The following is a 23638-nucleotide window of genomic DNA, read 5'->3' on the forward strand; positions in this document are numbered from 1 at the left end:
ACCAAAATTTGATATGAGATCTTGACAAACTGAATCGGCTGTCTCCTTATGGGGGTTTTTCTTCTATAGTTGGCGAGGTAATAGTATTTATTCTGGTGACGGCATTTGGAAACCAGCTTGAATCTTTTGTTGAGTACTGTACGTAGTTGGCTTTTTTCATCATTGATTATGCATAGTTTCTCAGTTAAACACAGACTACAACATTTCGTCACATTTGGGTGGATTGTTTTGATACTTGGCGGGGAAGGTGTTTTTGACGGTATTTTTTTTTTGGAACAAGAAAGTATACTAAATAGGTGACAATCATAACACCAAAGGAAAAGCTGTATTGCACACAATTACAAATACAACTGTATCATGTCCAAGATGATTACTCTTTTATTAATAATCTCTGACAACATTCATGTTCAAAACTTGTGCTGTTGAAAATACATACTGGTCTTGGGTGAATGTCCCAAAACAATGGTGTGCATACTAAATCACAATTTATACAGTCAGTAATGAAAACTAGGTGATTTTACCACATACTACTTTCAAACTCGATCGGACCTTTCAAACCAGTAACTGTTGATACAAAATACATCATATTCATGTAAAGTCCTTTGTATAATTTTGTAATAAATTCTTAGAAAAAAAAGCAATATTACTACAATTGCAAATACATAACTATCATAATCTGAGCATAATATCAAGGAATCTTTATATCATTCTAAGGAGCCTGCTCCAGCTATTGTTCTAAATTTATGATCACTGTGTAATATTTGAACAGTTCTTTTTATGAGCCATATTTTGTTTACTCATTACTGTCAATGCAAGGTCAATGCAACTTATAACACTATCTCTAGTTATAATTATAATAACACTTTGAAGTTAAAAAGACATGAATTGCTGATTATAAATGACTTATCCCTTCACACAGAGCAACTAGAGATGAATATCTGCTGGTTATAATGGCATTGACCATTTAAACTGAACATGGATATGGGATTAACATGAAGTCATTGGAAAAATTCTCCAATTATAAAAAACAATCAGAATGATATCTGTTGCCTGTACTGTTTACTATAACAATGATATGTATGTATGTATGTATGTATGTATGTATGTGTGTGTGTGTGTGTGTGTGTGTGTGTGCGTGCATGCGTGCGTGCGCGCGCATGCATTCATGTATGTATGTATGTATGTATGTATGTATGTATGTATGTATGTATATATGTTTGTATGTGTGTATGTATGAATGTTGTATTCTTCATAATCTTCTGGTATAAGGATAAACTTCAAGAAAGTCTTGGACCTTGAAAATATTTTGCGTGCTTGACTTACATAAGTAATTAAAAAAGTGTACTCTAAATTTTGGATATTATTCACTAACAAAATATCTTATGAAAGTAGGTATGGGTACTAGTCACCAACTAAAGTCACTGTCATCTGCTTGTAGTGACTTACCAGTGTATTGAAAAAAAAACCATAACTTATATCTGCATTTGCATATCTTGATAAAATTTAGAATACTAGACTGCACTACTGGTAATTTATTATAACTTGGATGAAATATTTCACTATTTCTCAAAATATACATACCTCTCTGATATTTCTAGCATGCCATTATTTTTTGTACTCCTTCCAAGTCAGAGTGACAATTAAGGAATTACTCCAAATGCTCAGTATATACAAGTACATGTCCTCTGATTACTTAAAATATAACATTTTCCTCTCTGGGGATAAAAGATTTGATTGTCAACTCACTTGAAATAGTTCAACTGCTGTTACTTTTCATGTAAAGTACTGGTAAAATACAGGATAAACTGTAAATAATTACTATGATCCTAAAAGGTTATAAACTTATCATTGAACAGCTTTCTCTATCTTCTATAAGTCTCAGAAAGCAGTTGCCACCATTGAATAGTACAAACACATGTATATCAGTATAGAATAAGGGATTTTACATCTTGTTGCAGATTTGCAAAAGTGCCTGGCAATAAAGGTTGTCAAACATGTGATCGTGGTCAAGCTTTCACCATGGCTATGTGCGATGATGTTGAGAACAATAGTGTTGCTAAGCATTTGACGCTTTCAGCTTGACCACCCTCAAGTGGTTGCTATGGATGAAATAGCTCACACAGGATCTCATGAGATCTGCCACGAGATGAAAAATGGTTTCTTCTATCTGTTGGCTAAGTAGGCATATCATCAGATCTGAACAGCACCCTTGTAAGTTACATAAATCATATTACTTTGTTTTGAAGTGTGCCCTCTTAAACAAACAGACTTATGGGTGTGTTTGGGCACTCTGCTCTTGACGTGAGAACAAATTTCAGGATCATTAAGAATCTTGTGTATATTTGGCAATGCTTCTTGAGAATACTGACACTATTCTTGAACAAAGAACACACTCTTGTTCCCATTGGGTGCAAATGACAACAAGATGGCAGACAAATTCAATGAATCAATCATTGAAACCCATTATTATCACACTTTAGTGAAATGTTTCACTCTCTATTAGATTCTGTTCACAATAAATGAAGACTTTGTCTGCAAACAAGCTATTGCATACAAAAATTGATTCATTAATGATCTTCTGCATTTGGGTTATCCATGTAAGAATGATATACAGGAGAATTAGAAGACTGCCCTCGGTGTCTGTTCTCAGGTCAAGAACACAAATGTACTGTGTATCACTGCAAGTCAACAATACTACAACTTGTACCATATTCTAATCATTATTACTGAATACATCATGTCAAATAATCATTGATAAAAAAACCTATAAATTATACGAAATTTTGACGAATCACGCTCTCAAAAATATTGCACTAATTAATTAGTCTGGTTTTCCCTCTGCCTCCTCTTCAGTTATCGCACTCTTTCTTCTGCCAGGATATAAGTACTTTTTAAATAGTATGTAGTCAATTTCATCTTGCCTTTTCCAATCATCAACTACCTACAAGAAGGAGGAGGCAAACACTGGTATAAAAAGTCTTGCAACAATGTGGTCATTTTTTATCTGTCTGTGTGTTTTGCATCATGAATTACGACAGTCCCCTTTCTTGCAGTTAAAATGTCAATGATAAATGACTATGTTTGGAAAAGTTGGAGCAATGCTGAAGATTTCTAAACTACAGGAACTATAGGTAGTTATATTAGTGGTAGATGCTGTTTGTCATTAATAACCTTTGACCCCTGACCCAGACTTTCTCTGGAGGTCATTTAAGGACAAAAGACTTATACGTGTATAGAATAATACAGTGTGAGTGAAACATGTTTCAACCAAACCTAAATCAGTCAAAACGTGAGAGGTGTATGTGGGGTTGTGTGTATTTTACACCAATCTATGAATAAAGTGTTGTAAACTTCAATAGCTAAATTATATATTATATATTCTGAATAAAATTTACAACTTGTACTTTGGATTAGCCTGGAAGATTTGTTGTTACTTCCACTTATGGAATGAGACTGGTTTTCTTAAGGCATAATATGTATCTATCCAAAGTACCTTTATAACATAAACCACGCTGGCTAGCAGATCTAGCATCATACTCCATAAATAAGGAAAATGTACAGGTTTTTCACTGTAACCCTCACAACATTCAACTCAGCATTGCAACAGTTACAAAATATTGACAAAAAACAAAGTACAGTGTTTTTGTTAAGGACGGTGTAGCTTAAATTACCTTCTGATACTTAACTCATGGGTTCTTTATTCAAATTATGCAGGTACAGATATAAAAAATCTATGCATTATTTTACTCCCCCCCCCCCCCCCTTACTGGAACCCCCAAATGAACACAGAAAATGCACATGTAAACACAAAGTGTCAAAGAAAATGTCATATTGTCACTCACATCTTGTGCCTTAGTGATTTATGTGATTTTTTGTAACCAAAATGTTACTGGTTAACTCAATCACTACAGGCACAACTTATATTATATATTAAGTAATGTGCATATACACTACATGGCATAAGGGGTTGGGGGGATTGTTAGTAACTTTGCTATTTCATTAATACAAGCATACTGATAGTGCTTGTTCTATTATGAAGTGCTTCTTGCTTGCATACTGGTCTTGTAGCATCTTGGAAGCATTAATCACATTTCAATTTCATATACCTGTATTTTATTTGGTATAAATCTTGATATATTGCACATAGCTATTAAAAGCCAAGTACATTCTTATCAAGTGTGCACTGCCATACATTTGCATACATACACACGCACATGCACACGCACAAGCACACGCACAAAACACAAACAGATATACATAACATATACCATATATGTATGTACATTGTATATACATACATACATACTTACAAAATTATATATTTACATATTAAATGAATACACAGTGTCTTACAGTGTCCACACTATATCCTGTTCATGATGTAATGTGTAATTTGACCAATTAGATCATCCATAGTGTTTCACCATGAATACTTAATAGCCTAGTATAAAGGACTATATACAAATTGTAAATTTAATGACTATAGACTTAATTTCAGATTGGACAGTGTTGGTATTCAATAATCTGACAGTCTAGTCTGTGAGACACTTCCAGTCTGATCAAGATACTGGGAAGCTAAATACATACAATACTAAAACCATTTGCAGAATATGAAGCAAAACAGCAAACATGTCTTCTACTGAAGACTGAAGGCATCCTTTGTGAATAGCAAGCAATATGTTGCAAAGGTGTCTATTAACCATCCAATCAGTCAACTGTCTCTCTTAGTCTTAATGAAGATAGAAAAACAAAACATTGGATACCACATGTCTTTTTTTTGACAGAAAGATATTCTTGCAATTTTTTGACACAAGCACACAGAGACCCGCTACATTTTCATGTACAGAGCTAGCTCCATTCCATCTTCAAATGGCAGCATTATCTTGCTGGCTGCCTGTCAATGTCCATGAGGAACTGTCAAGGCTATCCATTATGTGTGTTGGCATCACCCAATGCCATCCAATACATAGCACTTGTGGGCTCTGTGTGAGGAAATGTCCCCGGAGGTTTGAGTCACTACTCCATGATTTAATCCCCACCTCCACCCTTCTCACTTGCCTTGTGAGTGAAACATGGCTGAGTGATACAGACTACCCATGGACTCTGCACTGAGAGTGGGTTCGTATGAGAACTAACTTTTCAATACACTATACATTTAAAAGCACACACACAGTTTTTACTGATTCCAATTTATGTATTAGTTTGAGTTTGTAGCATTTATCTGAGTATTGGTATTAAAAAGCAGACTAGGGGTCACTAACACAGTGCATACTAAACATCTACTTTATTGAATTTAATTAGTTTTAGTTTTACTTTGATTTTATTAATAAAATATGATTACCTTCTATTTTGTGCTTTTCACTAATTTTATTGCATTTTTTTCTGCTACCACTCCACAAACTTTTTAAACTACAAACTTATGCAACAATACATAGATCACCATGGCAACCAAATTCAAACGTAAAGTTGCATAATTTTCCGAATTTATGGAATGGTAGTATTGGTAGGTTTGCTGGGAGGAATTAGTTTTATTAGACCATTTTTTGGGGGTAGAAGCAAACATTTTATTTTTCAACCAGGACATTTTTTTCAGGCTCTACCTTGTCCCATATATCTGGTTCAGCTTGGCACTCATCCCCATCCTCTGTGCTTTGTGAGAAAACTATAAAACAAACAATAGAGTGTGAGTAGAAAGGAAAGATGAGGTTACCATGCCAACATAAGCATACATGCTTTGAGAGTTAAAACACAAACAACACATATTGACAGTATGGACAGTTCAATGATAGCTATGACTGCAAATGACTTAGAGACACAGACATGCAAACGTACACACTACACAAAGCAACACATTGAGGGTGCAAACAATCAGTTATCATTATGTTCACATATCTGACAAGTTTAAAGAGTTTTTTTTACTAGGCAAGAGTTGATGATGACTTTAATGATTAACAGTATGAGGGTAGGAGGAATGTAAGCCTTATCTTGCCTTCTTCTGCAAGAGGTTGAAGGACCACAAGTGTTTTGATGGTAACTCATTTGAGGGTAGGAGGGGTTCTCCTTCATCTACTGTCCTCTTTCCTCTTTGTACAATGGATGACAACTTCAATGGTCAACTTTTTGAGGGCAGGAAGAGTGCCCCCTTTCCCTCTTTTAAAAAGATTGAGGGCCAGGAGGAATTGAATAGTCATTACTTTGAGTACATGTGGCAGTTGCCCCCCCCCCCCCCCCCCCACCACCACCAAAGCGGCTCCTTTTAAAGTTACAACTATCCAGATTGTCTTAGATCCCAAATGAATGATTAGACAGAATTGTTAACAATTAATGTATTGGTTGAAATACAGTTATTCAATTCATCATCAGTGTCAGAGTTTGCAAGATAAATCTCAGTACTTCCCATAGAGTGCTCTTGGAACTTCTAGCTAATTATAAAATGAATTCTACAAATTGTTATCCTATCTATCCAGTGGTACGTTTATGAAAACGGGTCCACTGATAGTACACGTAGTGTGTGCTAGTAGAAATCGTGTAACACAATATATCAACAAATGTCTTAGTATATGACCAGCTGCTGCTTTACAATAATACAAGTTTGCTGCTTTATAATTCCAGTGAATAAGCCTTTGTTTACACTTCACTTCTGTCTGTCTGTCTGTCTGTCTGTCTGTCTGTATATATGCTTTGAATGTATACATGCAAGTGTATGTATATGTTTGTGTGTACGAATTGGGAGAACTGATATGTGGATTTTGAGAATACAAATACTACAACATGACATGTACATTGTTTGAAAAATATCTTCTCATTTCTCTACCTATATTCTACTACAGTGTATTTACACATTCAAACATGCAAGCACATACATGCTTACAATCACTGCACTTTCATATCAGATTATTATTACACCAATTGTCATCTATAAATATACCGTAATTCAATTGTTTTGATAACATTTGTCCCTGTGTTCCAGTTGTCCGGAAAAGACCACTGAATGTTGAATAGGCAATACTGTTGTTGAGAATTTAATCACAATTCACTTAAATCACAATTTGATAATTATATTTTATACAAGTATTTCATCATCAGATAGATTGTGGAGTCATGATGGGTGAATGGTTAGCTTGACCGGCTTGGAATCTACAGGTTGCAGGTTCGAGCCCCGTCGCTGCCTGCTGTTTGTTTCTGAGTGGCTAAAGTCCTTGGGCAAGATTTGAACCACGACTGTGCCTCAGTCAACCCAGCTGTATAACTGGGGACCTGGTAGGATGTAGGTTGCAATGTGAAGGCTTTAATCCTATGCGCTTAAATGGCTGCAATGGATTGTATGCTCCCCGGGGAGTTGAGGAAGACTAAAGGGCCGTTGTGCTGTTCTGATCCGAGCCAGGGGTAATAATTGTAAAGCGCTTTGAGCACGGAGTGGGAAAGCGCTATATAAGAAACCAACATTATTATTATTATTATTATTATAGATTGACTGTAGTTCAAAAGAATGAAATAAATAATAATTATCATGTGTTAACCTATAAAAACTAAATTTATGTTTTCTTGCAAGAATACTAATATTTTGTGAGTTGTGATTTAACTTAGGTGCTTTCTTGCTGGGTATCATGGAGTTCCTCTACAGTTGCTAATAACCAGAAAATGTAATAATACTTCAATTTATTCATGTAATGTTGACTCATAACAAATAGTGACAACTGAGTTGGATGGTGTGCCAGGACTTCACTACTCCTGAAGACATGTGTGTATGTCTCTTGTAGATACCAAACTGATTGCTTCTTGAATCTGGTGCGTGTTTTGAATATGCACTGAAAGGGTTTGAAACGTAACCTTCATCTCATAAAGAGATATGTATGACCAATGTCCATTTTATTATGTACATGTACAGCAAGAATACTGAATGCTGTAATAATACAGAATTTAAGATCTGAAAGAAAATGAGTGATTCTCATTCATATTTGCCCTACATTACATGTACACAGTACTTGTTAATTACAGCATTCTCAATCTAAACATTTGGAGAAGATACATATACCATACTCCTACTGCTAGGACATGCAAACAAATCACATTGCACAAAAGAATCACATAGTTTACAACCGATGCATATAAAATGTAATTATTACAAAATCACATAATTCTACAGATGTACTAAACACAGGTGTTTTGTGAGTTATTCTTTTGTTGGCAAGCCTGATACATACTATTACTAGGCCCAGCCTAGTGTGGCAATGACACTTTTTATAGCTAAAAGGTGGGAACAACCAGTATGCCAACCTAGCAGTTAATATTGTACTGGTATATCATTATAAACCTGTAATGTCACAGCCATTTCTACTTTTGAGAAATATGGAGAACAAATACACTCTCGAAGGTTATTTCAGCAAAATGAACAGATCATGCTATCAGTTACTACTTCACCTGAAAAAGAAGGTTGATTAAGGCCAAACACATCTATCTTACAGTTTAACTAGTGAGATCTTCAGTAAATTTAGTCTGAGAGTATATACTAGGTTCCACATTTTAGACAATGTTACTCAGGGCAGTTAAACATACCAATGGCATAATAATACTATGATAATGCAAGAAAACCATAACTTGTGGTTTACATTTTGTCAGTCATGGGCTCTGTGAAAATGTCTGGTTGCTTGGATTTCAAAGCAAATTATCTCTTTATCAGAATATTATACAATTTTAGCCATTCCTATTTCTATGACAACTAAGTCGTATCATGCTGTACGGTAAACAGATTGACTTACATCTTGTGATGCTTCTCAGAGTCAAGTTCACCTCTTCTTTGACAACACCCTTGGACCAGTTACACATCGCCATTAACATATCAGCTCCCCCATGTTTAACAAACATCTGTTTGAGTCTACTGTCATTGGAGATCAAACTTCGCAGTGTCATCAGACCTACAAAACAGGAAATAATATCAGATTAAAGTAAATGTTGTCAATCAGGCAGTAAAACTGTCAACAAAACTTAAGAATGATGGGTCTGATATATATTTTTTTAGGCTAACGCCAGAAGCTTTGTAAAATCATAGGTCAAATACACATGTAAATGAACATATGCTTGGGTAAGCAATATAATGATATATATAGATACCAATGACTTAATGAATGGGTCGAAACTGAGTAAAATGTGAGTGAACGTATACTATCGAGAGAGAGAGAGAGAGAGAGAGAGAGAGAGAGAGAGAGAGAGAGAGAGAGAGAGAGAGAGAGAGAGAGAGAGAGAGACTGCCTATGCATGTAGGAGTGAAGAGCACAGAGTTCACTATAGTGTCTATACATCCAATACTACTTGGCTAGAGACTGTGATTATTACTAGCACTAACAATTGAAATTCACTTTCTGATTCAACTCTTTACACATACCTAAGATTTCAATGAGATCATTCCCATCATTGACTCTGAGAAATTCTATAAGTCTTGGTATACAGCCAAGTGCAGACAACTTCATATGAACAGTGGTCTGTAAGAAAAGGAATATCGTTACCATTGATCAAAACACTACATTCTAAAGATGGCACGGTAAACATGTAAATGTCTATATGGGGTATGCTTTCCAAATAAGGTAATACCTATATTGCATATCTCTTTACCTCTCCAAATAAGGTAATCCCTATATTGCATATATCTTTACCTCTCCAAATAAGGTAATCCCTATATTACATATATCTTTACCTCTCCAAATAAGGTAATCCCTATATTGCATATCTCTTTACCTCTCCAAATAAGGTAATACCTATATTGCATATCTCTTTACCTCTCCAAATAAGGTAATCCCTATATTGCATATATCTTTACCTCTCCAAATAAGGTAATCCCTATATTGCATATATCTTTACCTCTCCAAATAAGGTAATCTCCAAGACACATATATCCTTTTTCAAATAAGGCAATCCCTACATTGAATGTCTCTTTACCTCTCCAAATAAGGTAATCTCCAAGACACATATCTCTTACCTCTCCAAATAAGGTAATTTCCCCCGGGCATAAATTCCATAACTCTCCAAATAATGTAATCTCTTATACATATATCTATTACCTCTCCATATAAGGTAATCTTTAAGAGATATCAGGATCTCTTACCTCTCCAAATAAGGCAGCATCATGTAGCAGCATCAAAGAGTCTCTCTTCAAATCAAGATTCTGGCTGAACAAACCATGGAGAATAGTTGGACCACAAATATCATACACTGTAAGACAACACTGCCATGACAACGGTTGACTAAATTCAATCACAGGTTTCCATGACAATTGTTGAGGTGGCTCTTGGGTCTTACCTAAATTCAATATAAATGAAAATTGATTCATATTGAAGATGTACATTATCAATAAAAAATATATAGGTTCTTTAAAGGAGGATGCCACTTCAGGAAATAGAGATAAACTGGAGTCATTTCATGATGTCACCTACAATTACTTGCAATTTCAGAGAAATATCAAGTTGATATTGTGCTTTTATAGGGTATCTTTGCTATGGGCTATTGCATCATGGGAGTCAGCAGTTGTACACTGTATATTTATGAAAGCTGTTTTACACTGAAGGGTATAGGCACTCAAGACTCACATAAATATTCAGATAAAGTCAGAATTTTATTTCATCCTGTAGATGTTTATCAGTAGCAAACAGTCATAAACTATGGGTTCTATATCAAGCCAGTGGGCAAATACTTGACACATCATATTAAAGAATTATACCTTTTGTCTTTAGTGGTGCAGACATTGGACGTTGGCGTTTACTTGATGATGTCAAAGCATCTTTCATAACACCAGCACTTTTATCTGACATTTGATTTAATGCTCGTTGCAGGGCTTGATCTCTCTCTGCTATTGACTTGGCTGATATAGGTCTATGGATATAAGTAAAAAAAATAATTGTAATCAGTTGTTAGATGCGTTGTAAAAACACTCAGATAAGTGATAGCATTGTCTACATTATTTTTCTTTATGTTACTGTGTCTTTCTGTCACTCCTCCCTCCCACTATCTCTCTCCCCCTCTTTCTCTCTCTCTATACATATACTCTTTTTCTGTGTACATATACTCTCTCCCTGCCCCTCCCTCCCTCCCTCCCTCCCTCCCTCTCTCTCTCTCTCTCTCTCTCTCTCTCTCTCTCCTCTCTCTCTCTCTCTCTCTCTCTCTCTCTCTCTCTCTCTCTCTCTCTCCCTGCCCCTCCCTCCCTCCTCCTCCCTCCCTCCCTCTCCCTCTCTCTCTCTCTCTCTCTCTCTCTCTCTCTCTCTCTCTCTCTCTCTCTCTCTCTCTCTCTCTCTCTCTCTCTCTCTCTCTCTCTCTCTCTCTCTCTCTCTCTCTCTCTCTCTCTCTCTCTCTCTCTACAGGCAAACTATGATAAGCACAACTGAAACTACTGTTGCAATATGTTGATGTAGTTACACTCACAGTAGGGTGCGTCTCAAATAGCAAGTTCCGTTCAAGTGGCCAAACATTCAACCTCATTCAGAGTGGTTACAATATCTTGATTGATTGCAGGGAGATAATATCCACACAACCAAGTTACCGTTATCACTTGACAAATAATATAACACATCGTGACATGCAACAACAACAGTTTTAGTTTATGTCTATCTTACTCTGCCTATAGCTTCAACTTGAGTTCCATAAAAGTGAACCCACATAATTTGTTTTGCTTGGCCTGCTACAAACCTTTTGTTTAATGGGTTGACAGATTTCATTCCATAGTCATTCCCTTGCAGTGGTTGTATCATGTACTGTATTATTTCAAGAACTGTAACCTTGAGAAGTTAAAAAAAAGGGTGAAAATAGAACCTTTTGAGTATGACATCATTTTGAATTATCGGTAATAACGGTACACTTAGCTAAGCTACATGGGTAGGTTTTGCAAATGGGAATATGATGTAAATATATTATGCTATGTAAGATGTGATGTATGTTCCCAAAATTGAGTACTGGACTGGGTTGAAGCGATAATACAAATTATAGACATCATACCCCATTCTCCCACTTCTATATATTTATCATAATTTGGCAAAACTAATATCAAACATTGGCCATTTTTAAGTGACATAGCTTAGTCAATTACATTACACCAATCTATCATAATGATATTTGACATGAAGCATACCTTAATATCAATGACATCACATTGTATCCATGGCCCAACACTTTCTACTATTCCTTCTTTCACGAGTGCAAACTTGAGATGTTTTTTGAATTCTGTCATTCCTTTGTCCAATTTATCACATAACATTCTCTCAACATTAACATCTTCATCAAGCTCCTCTTCCTGATTCCTGTACAGTTTCCGACCAGAAGAAGGCCTCAGTCGCTGTGACAATTTCCCTCTCTTTGAGCTACTAGACGGTCTGGATGAGTCTGACGGAACATGTAATAATTTTGTCAGGTTAACAGGATCACACCATGTAACTCTTTTGGAGTCATCATCCTCTGTATGACAGCTCGTTACCTCTGTACTCTCTTCATCGACATCTTCAGTGACCTCAATCTCACTTTCTCTCATTCTTTCCACTATTTTTTCTTCCAGCTCCTCGTGTACAAGCTGTGAACAGCTCACGGTGAGTAAACTTATAAACTTCAATATTTGAAGGACAAAGTTCAGTTCTGAGGGATCAAACATAAATGATGCATTCTCAGATGTGTTCTTGGGTTTTTCCCAGGCATTCAATAGTGCTTGCAAATGTAAAACATCAATGTTGTTATCAGTGGCTGTCCAAGGTTGATTATCTCCAGTCAGTTTCCTGGTGTATGCAAACAAAAGGTCGAGGACGCAAAGAGCATTTTCATTAGTCAAGATGCGTACCATATTTGGGTTTAGATTTTGACCTTTGACCTTCACCCTGAAAACAGAACAAACACAACAAATTCAAAAAACAAAATAAAGGAAAGCAGTACATGTCATTTAAATATATACAAATGTAGAGATAAAGATATTAAACTGAGTAACATTTGTCCAATCATGACATTAGTCTCACTAGCCAGATAAGTGAATGTCTTGCTATTTTTAAGGAGCAAAAGTGTGCCTTGAGCAGCAAAGCCGCAAAAAGCTGACAGAAATATTGCTACGCCTGCAAGTGCTGACACATGATACATGTACCCCTATTATGTACAACCAAAGTGCTGACATCTTGCAGCCTGTGAAGACATGTACAATGAGGACATTATGGGTGATATTTGATTTTAGTACCACTAAGTTTTATATCATACTTGTATTGGTGATATATTATAATATCAAATGGGCTACATCATTACACATTTATCCAAGTCCTCTCTGAGGCAAAGTCCATGTCAGTGGCTGATTGGTGATCATATGTGTAAGCTCAACACCAAAATACAGATCTGTTTACTATTTACAGCAAAAACAGTACAAGCAACTATGGGGCCCATAAAAAAACTTCACATTTGGTCTCAATCTACTACTGTGCCCTCTAGTGGCAGCAAGTTAATGCGGCTAGAGGTTCTAGTCAAAAGCTTTTGTAAATGCTTTCCTATTTGCAGTTGTGTGAAATTGGTTAAAACACTTGGTACCAGTATGGATAGCTTTATCAGTTTCTAATGACCACTTACTGTTTTTCAGCATCACCACCTCCACCTCGACTACTGGCTGTACGTGATCTTGGTTTATTGAGTGGTGATGTGACAATACTACTCAAACAATCTACTGCCAAGGACAGTGTCTGAAATCTGTCAAGACTGGGTCTGAAACCAACAGACTGTACTTTTCCTGTCACGACATTGATGTCCATTTTAGCTGAAACATGATATACCATTCAACTCATCAGAAATATGAAGTATACATAATGCATGGGCTACAACCACAGGCATCACACCATGGATGAATGGACCCTGTTACAAACAGGGAAAGTAAATAAATTCATTGGATTAATAACTCTTCACACAGCATTGTTGGAAATACAGAGAGACAAATATTACATTCCATCATTTGATAAGAACAGTTGTATGGACTCTTGACATAATAGTTCATGTTCACAAACAAATTTGAACTTCCCCTGGTAATTCATGTACATGCAAAGAGGCCACAAAACTGTTCTTTATCAAACCATTATATGTAACTCAAGTTTCTGCAGTTCCAACATGCTGTGCCAGGGGTTAATAATCCAATTCACTTGCTTACATGTACCTCCCCTTTGTAAGTTATGTAACAGGTTCCATCTGTCAATGGTATAATGTCGGTAGTTGTAATAGCAACACAAAGACTGCAGTGCATTTACCGGTATATAACACATGGTGTTCATACAGCCTTCAGTGATTGATGTATTATGAACCAGTGACCCATAGTGACCTCAATTTACATAGAGCGTGCACTTTTCATATTCTATTGCACTACTCATTTATGATGGGAATCCTACCAGGATTGCTTTGACTATGGTAAGAATTTTTGCTAAAGAATGTGATAAAACACTGGTTGCCTGGCCCTATTCAGGCAGTAGTAGACATCATATTACATCTTGTGCTGTTATGTAACAACTCTTTCCCTAAATTTTCAACCTCTGGGAAGCATACTACTTTCATCTGGGAAAGCATACTACAAATACATAAAAGTAAAACATTCTTCAATCAGCACCTCTCTACACATTTGTAATCAATGTCAACAACATATCACAAATATATTTACCTTCTCTTATCAGAACTTTTACAAGTGTGCGTACTACATCCGTTATTCCCTTTTCAGTGTTTTCTGTGACTTCTTTCTTTCCAATGCCTAGTTTTAGGAGAGTCTCTGTGTCCACAGCTGTCCTGTCATCATCCTTATGCCGCCTCTCCTTCTTCTCTCCAATTTTTTGGACCTGCAACATCAAATCTCTGAGTTGTTGAACCTTCTTGCTTGCTAAGATGTTTCTCAGTGTTTGGCAAGCTGTCTGTCTTACTTCCCTATAAAAAAAAATATGAAATACATAATACTCAAGTCCCTCTGCAATATTCTATAGTTTAAGATTACTTATAGTGGCACAGGCAGAGTTTATATGCTTTTTCCTCCATTAAAAATACTTAGATAAAACCTTGATTGAACTATTATAGTATAATGTGTGTAGAGTGATCGTTTCACTGCAGGTGCTGCTGCACCCATCGACAAAACACTGACCAACCATTGTTGCCGGAAGACTAAACTGCTACACAACAATATGAAACACCCAATAAGGTACAATTACGAATTGCATAATATCTGGCGAGTGTAATTAGTAATTGATCACTAAACATTACACAAAGGCTTAAAAGGCTTTTGCAACACATGCAAGCGGTGACACCTTTTGTGAGCTCCAGCTGAGGTGCTGAAGTTAGTCGAAGCACAAAGGATTACGGGGGAAAAAAGGGGGACTTTTTTAGCCAATGTGCATAATATTTAGAGTTATGAATACAAATTCCTTTATTTTTCATGACATAATAACTTAAAAAATTATCATTCTTTGCATGTACACTTCAATGTTACAGATACTGTAAATGGTAAAATGATTATTTTTGTAGAATTTTAACTGCAAAAGTACTCATAAATATACAACCTGCATTAACTTACCTACAATTGGATTCTTTCAGTGCATAGATAATATAAGGAACCAAGTGATCTTCTAATATAACTGACAGACCATACTCACACTCTGACAGGTTGGCAAGAAATCTCATCCCTTCATTCTGACCATAACTGTTAGATGTAAAAATATGAACAAAATATCAAAATGCCAGGAATTTTTTTAATAAATGCTGTTTTACTGGTATATATGATTATGGACTTGTCATTTTTGAACTTGTCTCGCTTGAACTCAAATGGAAATATGCCCAACCCAAAAGTTCAAGTTAGGGCTATGTATTAAACTTTAAATCTTTTATTCATTTAGATGAAAACTACTTTATACCACATGTAAACCAAGTCATAAGCATTCAAACAGAAAATACAGGATTTATACACAGGTCGTTCTATGTCACAACAATGTGTGTGTACATCATCGGTTCTGCCATAGACATTGGAGAGAAATTTCTCTCCAACATCTATGGCTTTGCACATGTTCAAAATATTCAGAAATGCCATTATTTTCCATATGCTTGCACTTAAGGTACATTGATATTATTTGAAACGCTTTTTTTTTCATTCAGCCTGAAAATACATGTGACATAAGAATGTGTCACCACTCATCCGTGACTCAGTGACAAGACCCCTTAGGTCACTCATATTTTCCACTGCTGAACAAAAGAGAAATAATGATGAATACTATGATCTCAATATATACTAACCATGATCCTTCTTTGAGAGTAGAGATGATAATTGGCAGTGAATCCCAGTCTAGAATATTTGCAATGATGTGATCATTCTGTGCAGCAAGGTTGGCTAGGATACCAGTCACTATCTCCTAAAAAGAAATTCACAAATTATAATTTAGTTTTTGTTTCAATACCAAAACATCTCAAGTAATCAGTCCTCTTGTAGCCCATAGATCTATAGTGGCACAACAGCCCTTTATACTACCTGTCCTCAAACTTCCTGAGATGCATAAAATTCATTGCTGCCTCTGAGACCATAAGATTAAAGCCTTCACATTGCAACCTCTATCCTACCAGGTCCCCAATTATAGCGCTGAGTTGACTGGGGTACAATCGTGCATAGTGGTTCATGTCTTGCCCAAGAACTTTAGGCATTAAGGAACAAACAGTGGCAATGTAGAAGTTGAAGTAAAAGTAAAGGCTTACCCTTGTCTTGTCACTATGAAAAGCAAAGTCCATGATTGGTTCCATGCACTGGTCTATGATTAAAATACCAATCTTGTCATTGGCTGCTAATACTTTGAATACAGACAAGACAGCCAATCGGACGCCATCTGAGTTGTGTCTAGCTAGGATAGTGCTAAGAGTTGACAATCCTCTAACAACCATAAATTCCATCCAGATATCAGAGTGCTCTTGTAGAAGTAACAACTGAAAAGTGAAAGGTCAAAGTCTGTACAATATGTTATGTCATATGGAGCCAATCTACAGATACTAACCCTGTTTACACAGGCACAAAAAATCATCCTCGCAAGTATTACACGGTACCTAAGGTCAAACTCAAGGTGTGGATGATTGAAAGTTGAGAAAATTTTCTTTATTATCTGTTGTTGGTCTTTTATTGGGCAATAAACACATAGTACATAATGTTTGTCATTCTATAATTTGATTGACCTCTTTTATCATTTGGTCTGTTTTTACAGTTTATAGCACTACAATTTCCCTAACTGAAAGCTATTCAAAAGTTGTAAAATTTACAAAGATGACATACATGGAAAAATGGTATCTTAGATGGTAAAAATATATTGTTAACAGTGTGTGCTCTATTAAAAGACAAATTGATTGTTGTTGGTGGTGATATTGTACATGTTGTGCCCAGGATTTTTTGTCTGCCAGCACACAGTAAGAATTAAGGATAACCAAATGTTGTGGGTCACTAGAAACTGCTAAGCGTCAGTGGTATGTGAAATGCCTTAGAGGGCATACTGGTTGACATGGGAACCAACCCTATGGATGTTACTACGCTATTACCTTTTCTAACGTCCACAATACTGGTTCTGTCAACACCTTCATATCTTTCCTCTGTAACAATGTCATCAACTGGTACACCACATTCCTTCTGATCATTTTCTCTGCATTCCTAGGATTACATGCTACCTGTCTCATTACAGTGATCACAGCCTCTTTCAAGGGAATATTAATACTACCATACATCTCCATCAACTGCAGAGAAAAACAGAATATTCCTTTTTTTTATATGTCGCACAATGAAATGTCTATTTGGAGACATACATGTAAGATATATTTTACTGTACTGTGCAGAATTTTGTTGTGTTATGTTGTGCTGCATAGCCCTCCATTGCAAGTTGTATTATGTTGGTCCTGAAGGAACTTATCTAAATATATTTTTCATGCAATTACAAAACGTGATGTGACAGTGTCAAATGTCATCATGTAATAGTGATTCAAATGAATGTATATGTTAAAGTTTTTTTCATTAACATGTACAGTGTCCCTCCAGATTATTTTCATGTAAAGTATTTAATTTCAACTTTGTACTGTATACCTTAAAGCCAGTAGCCTATCGTATCAAAATAAATATCATTCTTCCTATATTAAGCGTATGATTTTGTTCATGCATTAGGAATACAGATTTCATTATGGCACTCATATACTAGTCTATAGGGGGGGGGGGGTGAGGGGAGGGGGTTAAGGGTAGAGCTACTTTTTGTATATTTATTTGCACTCTAAACTTGTACCATTATTTACTTTGGCCAGGGGTCAGACACGATTAGCATAGCTATTTTCTGACTCCTGTTATCCGATCAAGTTTGCTTTTCCTGTATTTACGTTTGTATTGTACTTATTTTTGATCGGGTAATAAAATATATATCATATCATATCATATCATATCATATCATATCATATCATATCAGATACAAAATACGGTATGAATGGATTTATGAAATTCTGTTCACATTTTCAATTTACTTACTTGTGAGTTGTAATTGTATGAATAAACAGTACCCAGCATCAAACAAATTTACAGTTTTTTGACAAGAGATTACAATGTGAATTGTTTTTTTTTATACTGCTGTAACTACTAGATATATGATTCAGCTTACTATAATAGTTTCCCAATAAATGGTTTGGTGTATTTTTTTAATTTAGTAACATTTAAACCGTGAAATGTTACACTTACTGAGTTCTTTATATATGCTTAGTCATGCCACAAGTGGTGAAATCAGGCTCACAGACATACAATATCTTAAGAACTGAACTGAAAATTGAATATCTTTGGAACTGAATAGTTTTTTTTATCAAACTTTGAACTGATAAAAGTACTCTCTTTGTTAAAAATACGGAACCCTATAATATAAACTACCTTTCTTTGACGAAATATACAAAGAACATTCAACAATTGACCCAGAGAAAATGACAAATGACCCGGAGAAAAGTTAACAAACAATCAGTACACCGCTATCAAATGCAGTTTAGTCAAGGTGTGTCTATGTTTTTTGGATTCTAGACTGGCAACCCTCTATTGTTCAGCGGTAAAGGTCATGACCTCTCTTTGTTTGGTTTTTAGGAGTCACAACATAAGCTACCTGAGTCTTTTTTCCATAGTTGATTGGTTCAATTGTTGTCAGTTCTCTACTCTGATTTATTTTTTATAAAAGTATTCAAGTGCAGACAAAACAGTTATATGCTTATAATAAATAAAACTAATCCCCCGCATAACTGTGAAATACTTGTAGTTTGGCCCCTCCACTGTCATGGTTTGCCTAATGGTTCTCATTAAATACTAGTATCGGGTACACAGCTGAGACAGTAGGTGTACATACATGTATTATATATGGCCTACAATTCAATTGTATGACTCATGGGAAAGTGGATATCGAAGAATTCATTGTGAAAACAATTACTCTACTGTACTTGAGTTACTCAGTCTCAGCTTTCAGTGATCACATGCAGAAAATGAAAGGCCTTCTTTTTGTCACTTGACATTGACTTTTAAAGAGCTATTCAAATTAGTTTAATATTAAACTTGATAGCAAAAGAATGTGAAAAGGTACAACATAAGTATATATATGTGTATATGTATATATAAGTATGTGTGTATATGTGTATATATATAAGTATATGTGTGTATATATGTATATGTATATGTGTATGTATAAATTTTCAGTGTTTTTTGACTCCAGGTCTGAACTGTTACATGTAATATAATTATGTGCCATCTGCCTTTGGTTGACCCTCTGTACTTATCGACTTTTACTTTAGTGTGTTAAACTTATGTTATCGGTACCATTGCCTTGGGTTTTGTGTATCTACTTCTAAAAAGTACAGTGAAAAAAATAACTAACTAACTAACTATATATATATATATATGTGTGTGTGTGTGTATCTATATCTATATCTATATATATATACTATATATATATATATATATATATATATATATATATATATATATATATATATATATATATATATATATACATATATAGATAGATAGATATAGATATATATATATAGATATATATCTATCTATATATATATATACACACACACATACACAGACACTCACACACATACAATTTCACACATACACACACACACACACACACACACACACATACACACCTGTTTGAACTGTACAGCAATGATGAATGTGGTTGCATTTGAAATACCATAACCTATTAGTCCTTACACACTAGAAAAAAATTAATACAACCAAAAATAATAAGTACCTGTTTGAGTTGTACATCAGTGAGGATTTCATCTCCATTATAGCTAGATGCCACTTTTCTCAAAGCGTCACTTCGTTTATCTCTCATACTCTTTCTATTGAAAATAACTAATGTTCTAAGGAGTTCACTGAATGCAAAAGTTGAGTCTTCAGCATCGCTATCACTATCATCTTCTGAGATGTCTTGGAGTTTCAGACGTCCTTGTACTAATAAATTGGCGATATCACCACAAGAACATTTGACATTCATTAGTCTGTCAGACTTTTTTGGTTTGTCTTGTGATATTGAAGCTGTCTGCAATCGTGCAAGTAACGTTTTGATATCTTCGTTATCTGGGTCTCTGAAAAGATAAAATAAATAACAACTTATGAAATTACAGTATCTTAGTTTCAGCAGTAGTAAATAATATCTAACAAGTATCAAATGATATTAAGATATAAAAGCTACACTGGCAGCAGCTGGAACTACTTTTTGAAACTATTTTATCGAGTATAATGACTATATTGTAAAATCATACACCCTTGTACAGTATTGAATCACCTGTAGGTAAACATATTTGTGTAGGGGAACAAAGTATGGTGAAAGATATCCAAACAAAGTGAATTTTGAGTCAGCACCCAAACGTCAGCATCTCCAAGAAATCATGATTTCAATTTACCAGTATTACTATATATTATTTTGATCCCTAATTAATATGTACAATGTTAACAATTTTTTAATATATTGTTGATTATTTGATCAAAAAATATAATAAAATAATATTCTAGTAATAGCTGGTGCAGGTATGTTTAGGATTCATTCACCAATGTAATTAAACAATTAAACACTGCCATGTTGTGAGGTGCATACTCATTTACATGTTTTCAAACAGAACACTGGTAACATTAATGTTTTTTGCTAATGTAGGGGAACCCAAGTAACAGAATGAGGGAATATGTTACAATTGGCATAGTTTCCATTACATTGTACCATCATTTTGGTTGGGACCCCCCGGTAAAATGACCGGGGAACTTGGGTAGATTTCACATACTTAGTCTTACTGCCCTCGGCTCTTAAGAAAGACATTGACCAGAAAAGGGCTGGGCATAGGGGAGAATATATATGCCCTACACTCAGTACCATAATTTTGGTTGGGCAACTTGGTAAATGACTTGGGAACTTGAATAGATTTATCTACTTATTACGTAATAATACTTTTAATAGCACCCATAACAAAAATACTAGTTCTCTAAATTTACTTACTTATCACCTCCAAATGTTTGTACATTCCGTCGATAGACAACATGGCCGAGCGTCCTACTTCTAGGTTTAGCTCTCACAGGTTGGCCACCTACTACAGACAAAGATGGCTGACCAAGGGCCACTGTCCTAAAATCACGACTTGCCATGGTATGGATCTTTAGCTTGTAAACTTCACTCAGGTTGTTGTTGCTATTCAAGTCTGGCTACCAGGTCTGGAGGTATGTTTACACTCAGCTACGGTTGTTCACTTGGTTTCCCATTTGTCTTCATGGTCCTTACAAGTAGTACTAATAGAGTTGTAACTAAGGCGTATTCCCCCACATGTATCTGTAATTAGGGTATCAACAATGCACTGTGAAGACAGAAGTGTGATGGTGTAAATACAAAACCCAGTCGGGGTCAGGTGAGGACAGGTCATGCTATCTTGCATTCTGATCATCATCTCAGGGTGGAAGTCAGACTGGGAAGTCAAAGTGATATCCAGATTAATCTAAGTACAGGCCAAAGAATTGGATATGGAGAGTGAAATTCATGTTTGAAACCTGTCACTGGCACATATAGAAACAATGCTCTAATGGATAATTACACTTTTGGGGCTTCATTCATTGCCTTTTGTATTCATCAACTTCACTGTGATAACATACATGTAAGAATGACTATTTCAGTCATCATCATTACCTACATGTATATGTTTTCTCACTATTCATATATCTCTTCTGCGACACTTGACAATGCCAACTGTAGTACAACCCTGACAATACTGATTAGACATAGGCAAAAAATTGGGATTTGCTTCAAAGAAATATTTTGACTGTGCGTAGTAATTTTCATAAAATAATTCTTATGTTCAAATCGAAATGTCTCATAAAGATCTTCCTGAAGGAAAATCACTATATATATTCTCATTTCTCTAGAGAAGTCAAATCAGTTTTGGTGCATGACCTTTCACCCAGTCATAGGTCAACACACTATTAATCTTATCACCACAACAGGGTATTATGCCCCCTAAAAAACCTGTCCCTATGAGGGCACCAGAAAATGCAAAAACATATGGTCAGAAAATGCAAGAATTATTTTGAGATTTGCCATACATGTATGGTACCATGAGAATGTCTTCGAACACATTTTTTTCATTTCTTTACATTTTCTTGTTATTAATTTAAAATGACCATGTGGATGACAAAATTATATTTATTTTGGATTTTTCGTTTAAAACAACTTTACCATGTTTTTTCCTACTTGCAATACAAATGTGAAACAGCATTGATAGTATAGTTATTTTATCAATTAAAAATCCCAAATAAATACCAATTCTCATCCATATCGCCACTTTAAATGTTGCAATGCCTGTCAAAATATGAAAAACGCAACACACTGCACATACTGTGACATACACACACACAACTGCCGTCAACACCAAATTAGTGGAATGGAGAATGAATGACTGGTCAACGTACCCAACACATTGTGCCATTATACTTCTGCCTGTCAAACAATATGACTCATTTTATTTCCATGGTAACACATTGTACACAATACCATAAACTATCATCACAGTTTCCATGTTATATTTATGCTGTAACCATGTCACATGGTAATGCTTGTATTAGACAAGCTCTGTCTATGTATAAACAGTAACAGCATGACCCCTATATGTCACAATGTTTACAGGTACCGTATAACATCCATACATACATTGTGAGTGCACGACTGTCAGATTAAAAAGATATGCACGTACATGTAGTCAAATTTGTTTTGATCACCATGCATCAATATCCAAGGTTAGTTTTTTCTGTCAACAGTAATGAAGGCCTCTTATGGCTTGACTTGTTTTGATAACTGGCTGCCAGCTGACAAGTGGTCTTGCTTTCTGAGCGTCCGTCTCAAGTATAGTGTATAAAGAAGTTACCGTTGACTTGAACATAAACATGTAACATGACAGGTGCAGTACACACAATAGACAGTTATGGCATACCAGTGAGTGCACTGTATGTACTTTACAAGCACCCAGACTTGGGATTTATTATTTCAAATATGTATAACACTTTACCTTTTCCTGCTCTTAGAATACCGTAGAATTACCGGTGTCAAGAAAAAAAATTGGCATAGCATTCCATAACAAGTACGAAGCAAGCGCCATATCT

General features: G+C 35.4%; 1 protein-coding gene across 3 annotated transcripts; it reads right to left on the minus strand.

The window, feature by feature from the left end:
• Positions 1-2211: 2211 nt before the first annotated feature.
• Positions 2212-23638, minus strand: LOC144432956 (uncharacterized). 3 transcript variants are annotated; one of them, XM_078121269.1, is made up of 17 exons: positions 23545-23638; positions 21495-21846; positions 20253-20592; positions 17530-17721; positions 16705-16929; positions 16252-16367; positions 15539-15664; positions 14642-14898; positions 13573-13756; positions 12113-12845; positions 11674-11762; positions 10712-10863; positions 10100-10293; positions 9383-9479; positions 8760-8915; positions 5601-5662; positions 2212-2941 (listed from the first exon to the last, which is right to left on the minus strand). In XM_078121269.1, the coding sequence occupies exons 2-17, from the start codon at positions 21638-21640 to the stop codon at positions 2822-2824; spliced, it is 3189 nt and encodes a 1062-aa protein (XP_077977395.1). In that variant the 5' UTR covers positions 21641-21846; positions 23545-23638; the 3' UTR covers positions 2212-2821. The 3 variants fall into 3 exon arrangements, with proteins under 3 accessions (XP_077977395.1, XP_077977396.1, XP_077977397.1); XM_078121270.1 differs by having other exon boundaries at positions 21495-21821; positions 23545-23605; XM_078121271.1 differs by lacking the exon at positions 5601-5662 and having other exon boundaries at positions 2800-2941.

This window comes from Glandiceps talaboti, chromosome 3, assembly GCF_964340395.1.
Source record: "Glandiceps talaboti chromosome 3, keGlaTala1.1, whole genome shotgun sequence".
In the NCBI taxonomy this organism is placed as follows: Eukaryota; Metazoa; Hemichordata; class Enteropneusta; family Spengelidae; genus Glandiceps; species Glandiceps talaboti.